At 35.6% G+C, this 12452-nt stretch overlaps 1 protein-coding gene across 5 annotated transcripts in view; it reads left to right on the forward strand.

The window, feature by feature from the left end:
* Positions 1 to 12452, forward strand: part of MAP3K7 (mitogen-activated protein kinase kinase kinase 7) — a 67613-nt gene that overhangs the window by 28419 nt on the left and 26742 nt on the right. For 2 of the 5 annotated variants that reach the window (XM_059700920.1, XM_059700916.1), the window contains exons 7-12: positions 1342 to 1470; positions 3693 to 3823; positions 6001 to 6082; positions 8511 to 8641; positions 9245 to 9374; positions 12010 to 12090. In XM_059700920.1, the coding sequence (XP_059556903.1) occupies positions 1342 to 1470; positions 3693 to 3823; positions 6001 to 6082; positions 8511 to 8641; positions 9245 to 9374; positions 12010 to 12090 (684 nt within the window). The remainder of the gene's footprint in view (positions 1 to 1341; positions 1471 to 3692; positions 3824 to 6000; positions 6083 to 8510; positions 8642 to 9244; positions 9375 to 12009; positions 12091 to 12452) is intronic. The other 3 variants (XM_059700917.1, XM_059700918.1, XM_059700919.1) reach the window with 3 other exon arrangements.

A 12452-nucleotide genomic window follows, 5' to 3' on the forward strand; every position in this document is an offset into this window, starting at 1 on the left:
TAGTAAGAGTAACAAGTAAAGGATAAGCTTATGTTTACTTTCTTTTACATCTCTATTTTTTACTCAAGTTCTAAAAGAGTGATCCATAAATTTCATACTAGGTTTCTTTATAAAAACATCAAGTCGTTTAAATATGAAAAGTTTAACTGAAGATGTATGATTTGTATGTTAGGATGCAAGAATGCCCATAAAATTCAAATACGTTCAGTAATCAGATTCTGATTAAGGTTTATTCTTTTATTTTTTATGAATTTGAAAGTGTTTTCTTTTGTTTTTAGCCACCCGCCTGAGAGAAAGAAATTTGCTATGCAAATGGTCATTTGAGTGGAACCATTTTGCCACAAAATTCAGTTTAAAAGTTAGTGGACAAGCGAGTATTTAAATTATACAAAGTTAAATAATGCCTCATAATAATAATGTTTTCAAGTTCAAATACAGAGTGCATATAATTAGCATTGTTTAAAAATCATGTATTTAATATACCTTTCTGTGAGTTAAAATAACAGCATTCCTGTAGTATGGAGACCAAAAATATTTGTTTATACAAAAAAAAGAGAAATAAAAGTTATTGTTAATTGTTTAGAGCAACAAAGCTCAGACTATTAGGCCATGCAGATTTTTTTATTTCTGAAAGATGTCAACACATTTAGCCCAAATTAGATTCTAACGTCATTGTAATGCTTACAATACACTGCTAAATGCATGTGTAGTGCATATGGTACGCTAAGTACATGAAGAGCTGCTATTATAATAATTGTTCATTCTTATAGTGGGTTGTTTGAGGTTTGGGTTTTTTTGGGGGGAGTTGGGTGTTTATTATAATGATTTATCCACCAACTTATAAATCCTTTAAATTTTGCTGCATAATCTGCCAACTGTAAATTTGTTATTCATAATATTCACTGTTTACAACTTATTTTTTAGTTTTCAAATTAAGAATTCTATCTTACCATATATTGAAAAGAAAATCTTAACACTAAATTAGATATTTGTTCTGCTTCAATAGTAGCATAGTGCTTTTCATCAAGAGAATGGGAGAAAATTTAAGATTAAAAAATTATAGAAAGGAATGTACAAGTGTTTCATTCTCTGCCCCAGATGAAAAGGTAGAACATAACTAACTTTCTAAAGTAGATTTTCTAGTTTATTATTAACACTTAATTCATTAAAAAATGTATTTTTTGCAAAGATGTAAGGAACTTCAGAAAGAGTAATTTCTCAGCTCTGCATGTGGGCTCCTCTTGTTTGTACATGATGTTCATTCTTAAAATTTATGAAAACAATTGTTTCTTTAAGTCATGAGAAAAAAAAGTCTTGAAATTGTACTACATTTTTTTGTAGGTAGCAATTACAGTGAAAAATGTGACGTCTTCAGCTGGGGTATTATCCTTTGGGAAGTGATAACGCGTCGGAAACCCTTTGATGAGATTGGTGGCCCAGCTTTCCGTATCATGTGGGCTGTTCATAACGGTTTGTGAACCAACATTTTAAAAAATATATTTGTATATTCCCCGTATGGAAAGTTGTTTCTCCTCCAAAGAAGACCATTTATCTTTAACATCTTTGGTACCAGAATACTTTTCTGCCATCAGTATCCCACCATCCCCACAACCCAAAACCACGCAGGGCAGGGCTTAGAGTGCCCCTGGCCTTTGTACAAGGCTGAGGGGTTCTGCTGGCTGTGCTGATTTGAGCAAGGTTATCAGTGGTCAGCGGGAACCAACTAACTACTTAAGGCCGTGGTCGGCAAACCGCGGCTCGCAAGCCACATGCGGCTCTTTGGCCCCTTCATTGTGGCTCTTCCACAAAATACCACGTGCAGGAGCGCACATACAGTGTGATTGAAACTTAGTGGCCCATGCGCAGAAGTCGGTATTTTGTGGAAGAGCCACACTGAAGGGGCCAAAGAGCCGCAATTTGCTGAGCCGCAGTTTGCCGACCACTGGTTAGGGGATAGAGAAGCATCTGCCTGGACTCTGTGGAGGAAATCAATTTAAAAATTAAGTTAATAAGTATATAAAATCTTTCACATCATTAAGATCATTGGGGCGCTATAGCTTTTTCTCCTGAGGAAGCACAAGGATCTCACTGGAGAGATTAAAGCCAAGAATAATAATAAGAGTTGTTACTTAAGCTATGCAGAAAGGCAAAACACAAAGTGTTCTATATCTTTTTTCTTTTTATCTTCTTCATCCTTATGAGGTGAATACTATGATTGCCTCATTTTACAGTTTTACAGATTAGGAAACTGAGACCTAGAGAGGTTCAGTACCTTGCCCAAGGTCACATACAAGATTAATTGCTGGTGCCCCAGCCGGGTGGCTCGGTTGGTCAGAGCATCATCCCATACCCAAAAGGTTGTGGATTTGATTCCTAGTCAGAGCACATGCCTAGGTTTTGGGTTTGGTCCCTGGTAGGGGCAAATAGAGGAGGAAACCAATCGATGTTTCTCTCTTTCTCCCTCTCTCTTTTCCCCTTCAAATCAATAAACATATCCTTGGGTGAGGATTTAAAGAAATCTTATAACTGGTATTTCTGGGTGGGATTCAGTCTATAGTTTTCTGACTCCAATCCTCACATTTTTAAGTTATGTTGATTTATGGATTCAATGTCCTTACATCCCTTCTATTCATTTTATATTTCTAATTAGAATGTTTTTAACGACCCATGGTTTGAGAATTCATCTTCTTCATTAATCAAGTTACTTCACATTTGCTTTGGGAAAATAAACTCTTCATGAAGGAAAATTGCTTAACCTTCCTAACTTTTAACATCATTGTCTGTTATTTAATTTCTGTCACTTGATTATAATCATTCTGATTACTGGCATTTTAATACACTATTTCACAAGTGATGCACAGATATCTGCCTAACTATTTAGGTCATTTGTAGACCTATCAAACAGTACTATCATCTGAGTAATCTTAATTAACATTTTACCAGTTTCCTGTACCACCTATCATTTTACTTCCTTTAATGTCATTGTAGAGAATACCAGAGCATTGACCAAGACTACCCCCCCCACCCCCTTCAAATCAGTCAGTTGTCAGTAAATAATTGAATGTCAGTGAAGTAAGGGATAAAAGAACTAATTTATTAATTGGTAAAATTACAAGGGTTTCATTGTATTTGAGGCCTTCTTTAAGTTGGAGACCTTACTTATAATATTAAAGTTTGGCAATTACAAGAAATTGTCCGTTTTCAGCTTATGAAATGATTGATTCACAGCAGCCAAAAGGACTCCTTCCCACAAAAGAATCATTTTGAGATAAGTTTTTAGGAATGGAAGATGATTTTTCAAACACATCTGAAATTTTTGCAGTGAATCTGAAAATATAGTTCAAGTAAGATTACCCCAAGATACCATTTAATTTTTCTTAATAAGACACAAATTAAGCCATTATTATTTGTTAAAAGAATATTTGTAACAGGTGGAATATTATTCTCAGGCTTACTATTACCATATTGAATGTAAACTTTTTCATTTAACTTTTTGAAAAGTAGCTTCTCCCCTTTATGAAAATACAGTGTTAACCTAAAAGACAAAAAAACAACAACCCTACTTTTATTACTCCAAAAAAAAATCTTAAATTACAGGTCCATAAAATAAATATTGTTTTAGAAATACATATAAAAAGCTGACAACATTCTTTGGGTAAATTCTTTCCCCCTCCTTTAATTTTTATTCATAGGTACTCGACCACCACTGATCAAAAATTTACCTAAGCCCATTGAGAGCCTGATGACTCGCTGTTGGTCTAAAGATCCTTCTCTACGCCCTTCAATGGAAGAGATTGTGAAAATAATGACTCACTTGATGCGGGTATAATCCTTCTTTTGAGGGGCTTTGTGTTTAGGGGCATGTGATGTGTACTGAGTTTTAATGGAGCTTTAAAGTAAAAGAACATTATTGCTAATTTCTGCTTTATATTTTTCTGTATTTTCCAAGTTACAAAGGACATTTATTACTCAATAATCAGAGGATGAAACACTATTATAGGGGGAAAAATTTAGTTATTTATAATGAAAAGGGGCTAGACTAAGTTTTGGGACTTGCTTTTTCCTCCTGCTTAACTTAGTGGGTAAATGTGTTTGTTTCTGGGCCTGTTGCCTCATTTGCAATTAGGTGGTCTCTAGGGCCTTTACAGGACCTAGGTATTTTATGACTTTTAACACTTGCTAAACTAACTTTTTAATTTTCTTTATCAAGCAGTCACTTATGCAGGGCAATAGAGAGATTGCATTCGTAGACACAAGTGATTTTTTACCTTTTGTTTTTTCATTGCATATTTTCTGCCTTTTATTTGCCATTAAAAAGTTAAATTCTCTTCTAGAATTTATAGAATTTTTAAATTTAGAACAACCTTTTTAAATGATTATCAGAATTTCCTAGTCTATAAATCAGACACTTTGAGAATTATTTGAATAATTTTAGGACTCTGTTTTTGGGGCACTAACAAAATCTATCAAGCAGTACCTTGACTTTAAAAAGTTAACATTCTATAAAAGTACCTGAATTTCAAAACAATTTGCTCAGTAGAAGAATCTTCCAATATCCTTAAATATAGCTAAGTGATTTCCTAAATGGCCAAAGATTTAGTTTGTTCATTCTGTTGAAAATAATTTAGACAAATCAGCTTGAACTAATCTGATTAAAACTAACCAGCATATTTGGGTAGCAGCTACATACATATATAGAATTCTAAGCCGTAAAGATATGTTCTTAAGAAAACAACTTAGTCTCTTGAGTCACATACCTTAAAACATTGGGATATATAAATTGGTCAAATTGTAATTGTGCTTAATATACGTTTTGTTTAATTTGAGAAGAAAATTTTTTTCTCTTAAATTCTAATTTTTTGTGCACTAAATGTTTCTACTATTACATGTTCAGGTCATGGAGGGATATACATAACCTTTTCCTTTTGTTTAAAGTATTAGTTCTAACCATCATTCTATGGCACACCAATCTCAGTTATCAGACTAACAATCATTTCAACAATTTGGAAGTTTATATCACTACTTTGAGAACATAAATATGTTTCATATAACTATGAGGAATGATACTATTGAATGTCATATGATCCCTTAGAGAATATTTGCTCTTTTCTTCAAGATTCTGGTCTCTGCATTGTTTAATACACTAGAGCTTTGGTTGGCAAACTGCGGCTCGCGAGCCACATGCAGCTCTTTGGCCCCTTGAGCGTGGCTCTTCCACAAAATACCACGTGCGGGCGCGTACATATAGTGCGATTGAAACTTCGTGGCCCATGCGCAGAAGTCAGTATTTTGTGGAAGAGCCACACTCAAGGGCCCAAAGAGCCGCATGTGGCTCTCAAGCCGAAGTTTGCCAATCACTGCACTAGAGGCCCGGTGCAGGAATTCCTGCACCAGCAGGGTCCCTCGGCCTGGCCTGTGGGATCAGGCCAAAACTGGCTCTCTGACATCCCCTGCGGTGTCCTGGATTGTGAGAGGGCGTAGGCCAAGCCAAGGGACCCCATTGGGGCTGGGGAGGGACACAGGAGGTTGGCCAGCTGGGGAGGGACCACGGGAGGGCTCCAGGGCGTGTCTGGCCCATCTCACTCAGTCCCAATCGGCCAGACCCCAGCAGCAAGCTCACCTACCGGTCAGAGCATATTCCCCCTGGTGGTCAGTGCACGTCATAGCGAGCAGTTGAGCGGCCTTAGCATATCATTAGCACATTATGCTTTAATTGGTTGAATGGCCGACCGAACACTTAGCATATTAGGCTTTTATTATATGGGATGGCATTGATCACAATTAAAATTCAGAAAAGGAGCATGTTGTTGTCATCTTTATAAATATCAAAAACTTAGATATCTACAAATTGATTCTGTGCCTTAAGGAAAATAAAGCAGTATCTTTGCTGCATTCAAGTCCCATGATAGCAAAGTAATTAGGATATACTTTTCAAGTTAACTGTATAGGATTTCATTTGTATGAAAGGAATTTTAAGTTAGATTTGCTTTTTATCTGCAGTACTTTCCAGGAGCAGATGAGCCCCTGCAGTATCCCTGTCAGTACTCTGATGAGGGACAGAGCAACTCGGCCACCAGTACAGGTAAGCAGAGAGATCGGAAGAATAATCATCTAATTTTTTTTGTATCTTTCCCCAAAGATTATAATCTCCATTTGCAGTTTAATTTCTTCATTTCACAAGACTGACTACAGTTTGAGTTTCCAGGTGCACCATTCTTCATGAAGGTCCAAGATTAAAGAGTTGTTAAAGTTGTGCTTCTAAATCTTGGAATTCTTGTATAGTTATATATAAAACAATTGCATGTTATATTACTGTGAATGCTATTCTTTCTTTGAAAGATAGTTTATATATAGATACTGCTAGATCAAATACTATTAGAAATTATTGTAAATATATGTAACAACATTGTTATTCATTATGCTCACCTTATTTTTTTGCTCTTTATAGAAGAGTTTACAGAGACTCTTCTACAATTTTAGTTCAGAGTTCCTCAGTTTTCTAAATATTATTCATAGATTATGGTCATCAAAAAGGATAATAGAGCCCTGGCTGGTGTGGCTCATTTGGTTGAGCATCGATCCATGTACCAGAGGTCACTGGTTCCATCCCAGGTTGCGGACTCAAACCCCAGTAGGTGGCATGCAGGAAGCAGCAGATTAATGTTTCTCTCTCATGGATGATTCTATCTTTCTCTCTCTCTCTCTCTCTCTCTCTCTCTCTCTCTCTCTCTCTCTCAAGTAAATAAGAACTTAAAAAATGATAGTAGAAATAATACTCTTAGAAAAATTGCACTAAATATATATTTGGGAATGCATTATGACATTTTATTATTAATTAAAATTAAAAGGTGTGTGTATATACTCAAAATTTTATTTTTATTGACAAATATTTTCACTGACCTATAGCTCCCACCTCAAAAATAATTATATTTATTTTAAACTGGTTACTGTTTGGCTAGTTATTTCCAAATTCCAGTTTTACTGAAAATATTGTAGTTGTGCTAAACTTTAAAGTGAACGCTAAAATTCTGTTTTGTTTTGTTTTTTGCTTCTGCTTTCAAACCCTCTCCCTGTTATTATACTTGACCTTTAACCCTTTGATCTTTTCACTGACCTTCAGTCCTCCTAGGTTCTTCCTTTTTTCCTCCATTTAATTCCAAGCAGTTTTTATAATTCCATTGGGAATAATTCTCAGCCTTCTAGCCCTTTACTCAAGCTTCCTTGGCTAAACCACAGGTCTGGTTAAATCTGACTCTCAGCTTACTCCACATATCAGTGCAGCTGAATGTGGCTGGAGATGACACACATTTATTTACTATCCTCAAATCTCTATTTAATGCTGCTGGACAGTTGTACTTTATTTTAGTCCATCTCGCTTCTCCGAGATGATTTAATTTTATATTTTAGCCTCGCTCCTCAAACTTTAAACTCTCCTCACTCTCACCTAACCTTGTTTACAATTTCTCTGAAAAAAAATGGAGTAATCAGTAGATGGTTTCCACAAGCTCCTTCACTATATCTGCCCATCTACTCTGCATTTTCTTCTATTACTATGGCTGAACTGCCTCTGCTTCTAGCCAAAGGCAAGCCTGTGAACTCGTGTATTAAATCCCATTCCAGCAATCCTTCCCCCTATCTCTGGCATCATCAGTTTTAGCCTTTTTACTGGTATCATTCCCAGAGCATATACAGTCTATATTTGATTTTCTAGCTTCTCTTCCCATTCTCTCTTGTGTCCTCTCCTCTTCAGGCTTTTATTATACCAATACTTCAGAATTGCTCTTCTCACATTGTCACCAGTTATCTCCAGATTATTATATCTAAATAATTTTCAGCTCTCATCTTTTTTGACTATCAGTAGCATTTGATACAGTTCATTACACTCCTTCTTACAGGACTTTCTTCAGTTGGTCTCCAGGATCCCATACTAGCCTAGATTGTCTTATATCTCTTGCCACTATTCTGATGGTTTCCTATGCTGATTATTTCTTATCTTCCCAGGCTATATATTATGTTAGAGTACCCAGGGCTCAGTAATTTGGACTCTTTGCTTATCTGTCTACACTTATTTCCTTGGTAATCTCGTTTAATATCATAGCTTTATGTACTATCTATTTGCCGATATTTTGCTCCATCCCAGACCTGAACTCTACACTCATCCAACTACTTGCATGATATCTAATAGGAATTCAAACTTCATTTTCCAAACTAAGCTCCTGGTACTCCTTTCAAACTCACTCCTACCTTGATCTTCCTCATCTTGATTAATAGGCACTTCATTCTACTAGTTCAGGCTGACAACTTTAAAGCATCTTTGACTATGAGAAGACTATTTAGGTATTTTGGATCCCTTTTTGTGCTATTCTTAAATTTTACTTAAAAATTTTGGGGGAGGCTATCTCCATTAGCTTGGAAAGTCTATTTATGTCTTGCTAGTTTAGAAAAGAATTTACATTACATATTGATGAAACATTTGTATTTATTATTCATAAATGTTTCTGCTTTCCTAGGCTCATTCATGGACATTGCTTCTACAAATACCAGTAATAAAAGTGACACTAATATGGAGCAAGTTCCTTCCACAAATGATACTATTAAACGCTTAGAATCAAAATTATTGAAAAATCAGGCAAAGCAACAGGTTTGTTTTGTTATTAAAGTAAAATCATATGGTAACCTTAGTAGTCATAATGTTATACCAACTGAAATGATTTGCCATTTTCCATTATACAAATTCTGAATCTTGTTTCTGAAACAGATAAGCTTAAGAGTAGAGACATATGAGAATCTCCTATTACCAAATTGTTTTCCCTTCTGATGATTGCTGCCTTTGCCAACTGTGCAGCTCTCTCCCTATGGTGATTCCTAACTTTAATGGTTAATGTTTAAAAATGTCAAATGGCTATTTCTTGGCTGTACTATCCAGTTAAAGTTGTCCTAAATCTATCATTTCATGTTGTTCAGATATATTTTTGCTATTTAAGGTGTGATTTTATTCATCTTGCCTAAGGCATTTAGGTTAACTAATAATTGGGGCATTTAACTCCAGTGACCACCCTTCTCTGAAGGCCAGTATTACAGCTTGCTCTCCCTTAACCCTATAGCTCCCTTTCCCTGAAAACTTCCCTTTTCTTTCAGAAACAGAACTCATAAGAATCCCAGTTGGTATTTTTCCTCCTTCTAGGCTGTCTAGGATTTTAAATCCAGAGTTTCAGTAATTCACATTGACCTGTAATTTTAACAGAGTGAATCTGGCCGTTTAAGCTTGGGAGCTTCCCGTGGGAACAGCGTAGAGAGCTTGCCCCCAACCTCCGAGGGCAAGAGGATGAGTGCTGACATGTCTGAAATAGAAGCCAGGATTGCTGCAACTACAGGTAAAGAGGAAATAAAAGTGTGAAGAGGAGTGAAAATGATAGTTTCAGTTATCAGGGATTTTTGTGTCTTAAAAATTTTTGAAGCAGGAAGTAGGCTTAAAAGTTACTTTCTACCTTTTAGCAATAATTTACACATTTCTCTCAAATTTCAATAAGGAAGATGATAGGACTTATGAAATTATTTGGACCATACACTATATGTTTCTATTTACAGATTTTATTCTTTCAGTGTAAACATGAGCAGAAAATCTAAATGAGAAATTGAAATTTTACCAAAATCATGCTTTGCAAGTTTTTGAATATTTTAATTTTTTTAAGAGAGAGAGAAACATTGATGTGAGAGAAATACATTGGTTGTCTCCCACACGCACCTGACAGGAGATCGAACCCGCAACCCAGGTAAGTTTCCTTACTGGGAATCTATCCAGCGACCTTCTGGTGCATGGGAGAATACTGCAGCTAACTGAGTCACAACAGCCAGGGCTGGAAGAGTATGAGTGATTCTACTAGAATGTTGTGCTAAACTCAAATAATAGCAAATATCTTGTTTTGAAATTAGCAAAAAAATGTATTCCAGATTCATATATGATTTGACCTTACTATCTGCTCCTCCTGCTCATAGCAAAGGTAGTTAAGTTGGTTGTGGTTAATGCTTTTAATTATAAAATAAAAGATTATGTTAATTATATTTGATCTGGAAAACGCTAACATTTCCATTTTGTCAGTTCTTAAAATTATTAATTATGGAAGGACTGGTCACACACAAAAATTATATGTGTTGTTACCTGAGTAAACATCTAACCTTCTTTTCTAGCTAGGTTTCATTTTAGTAATGGTGGTTTAATTTGCCTTCTTTCTGATTCCCCCAGGAGTGGAGGGAAGTCATTATACACCTAAATACATTTCTTTTGTGAAAAATGTGGAAATATAAACAAAAAATCAGTCTTTCATAGTGTTCCATAGTTATATATGTATGTACATGTATATTAGCATATATGTATTTTAAAAATTAGCTAACCAGGTTTTTGTTTTGTTTGTTTTTTAGATCTTTTGTCATTCATTTGGTTTTTTTCTAAATTGAATATTCTCATTTTGTGTGGAGTTATTTTCAGAAAAAAGTTGTCCAGAGGACAATCATACTATACTTGACTTCAACTAATCATGATCAATGATTTTATTAGTCAACATTAGAATCAGGTCGATATAACAGAGTGTCCAAAATAACAATGTCTAACACATAAACTTTTATTGTTCACACTTAAACAAATCTGGAGGTAGGCTTCATTATCATTAGGCGACTAGATTCCTTCTGTCCCTCTGTGCCACAGTCCCTATTGTGTGGCTTCCATCCTCATAGATACTTGGGTGCTCCAGATTGTTGTTACAGCGCCAGTCATCACATCCACACAATCCAGACAGCAAGAAGGAAAAATTAGGAGAAGGCCAAAGGGCACATATCCAAGCTCTTCATGGAGCTTTTCCAGAGTAAAGTCAGGGCTCTGTTGCTAAGAAAAAGGGGGAAATAATGATTGGGAGGGCACCAGCAGTCTCTCCCATACAGATGGGTCTTCAGAAGCGATCAAGTTGATGGGAGATCACTAGCCACTGATAAGCTCATCTGGTCTCTATGAGTCACAAGTGTTTCTGTGGAGGCGGGGAGACTCACTGTAGTATCAGATAAGTAGGGATATGCCCGCACACTTCGGGGAATCTTTTCCGTTTCAGGGATATCATTCAAGATAGACCTGCCAAATAGTGATTTCCTCCTTAAAACAGGAAGTAGTGCTATAATAATTTTATATCTGCCGGTGTCAGTATTCTAGTCAGGTACTGGTTTATAATTATTCTTCACAGAAATGATATTTCACTAGGTTAAAGATAACTATACGCATTTAAATTACCCTATTCTTTTTCTGCCTAAATGTAGAATAGTTGCTATTGAACAGTCATTGAATTCTACACAGTTCAGATGTTTTTAGTGAATTACCTTACTTTGAAAGGTTCATTTTCTCTAGCTTTTCAACACTATTCATGTTTAGCAGGAATGTACCCTAAACTTTGAAACTACAATAAATAATTCAGTCTACTAGAAGTATATGTAAATATTTATAATTATAAAAGCATATACATTTTATACTTTGATGCAATAATTATCATTTAACCAATGAATTCTACTTTATAGCACACTTCAAAAAACACCTAACTTGAGCATATATTCCTGTATTTTTATAATAAAACAAATGTGGTAGCTTATTTCTTTTAACTCCTCTCTTCCTCCCCACTTTCATCCTAGCCCTTCCATTGTATATCAGTGGTTTCACTTAGGTAGATTGTCTCTATGAACATTTTGTATTTAGCTTCCTCATTACCCTGCAGCTTTGTTTGTCTCTGTCCCTTTTTTTTTTTTCTTCTGCTAATTAAAGCCAGTGTGTGAAACATCTTGTATTGGTAGTTGTTTGCTCCTTAATCACGCCTTTTCTGAGCATGGATGAAAAGTCAGATAGTTCTGCATGCCTTTCTGCACGGAGTGTTATTAACATAACTATTTGAAAACTATTTCGTTTTTGTAATTTATTGTTTTCTGTGTTACTTTTGTGGTTGTTTGCATGTATACTGTGTATATGTGTTTTTGCAGCCTGTTCCAAGCCTAAACGGGGCCATCGTAAAACTGCTTCATTTGGCACCATTCTGGATGTCCCTGAGATCGTCATATCAGGTATCATAGGCCAACTGAGTTGGTCTAATAACTGTGGAACCGGAATAATGATCCCTGGTACTTACAAAATGCTTCTTGCTCCAATTTTTGTAGGACATGAAAATAGGTACCTTGCATGCAGTAATTAGGGAGACAGATTGAAAATGTATACATTATCTACACTGAAGTGGGCTTGACAGGATACCTCAGATATCCAAAAATGAGGATAAAATAGAAGGCAAAGTAAACCTTTTCACAGAAGGGAGAATGCCTGCCCAGACTTTACCAACTTCCTCTCAGCTTTTAGGTGAGTAGATAAACTGAACCCAGACCTTTTTTGCACCCAGCAGAAAGAGGAAACAACTATTTAAAAAATATTTGTT

The sequence above is a fragment of the Myotis daubentonii genome, chromosome 6, assembly GCF_963259705.1.
Source record: "Myotis daubentonii chromosome 6, mMyoDau2.1, whole genome shotgun sequence".
NCBI lineage: Eukaryota > Metazoa > Chordata > Mammalia > Chiroptera > Vespertilionidae > Myotis > Myotis daubentonii.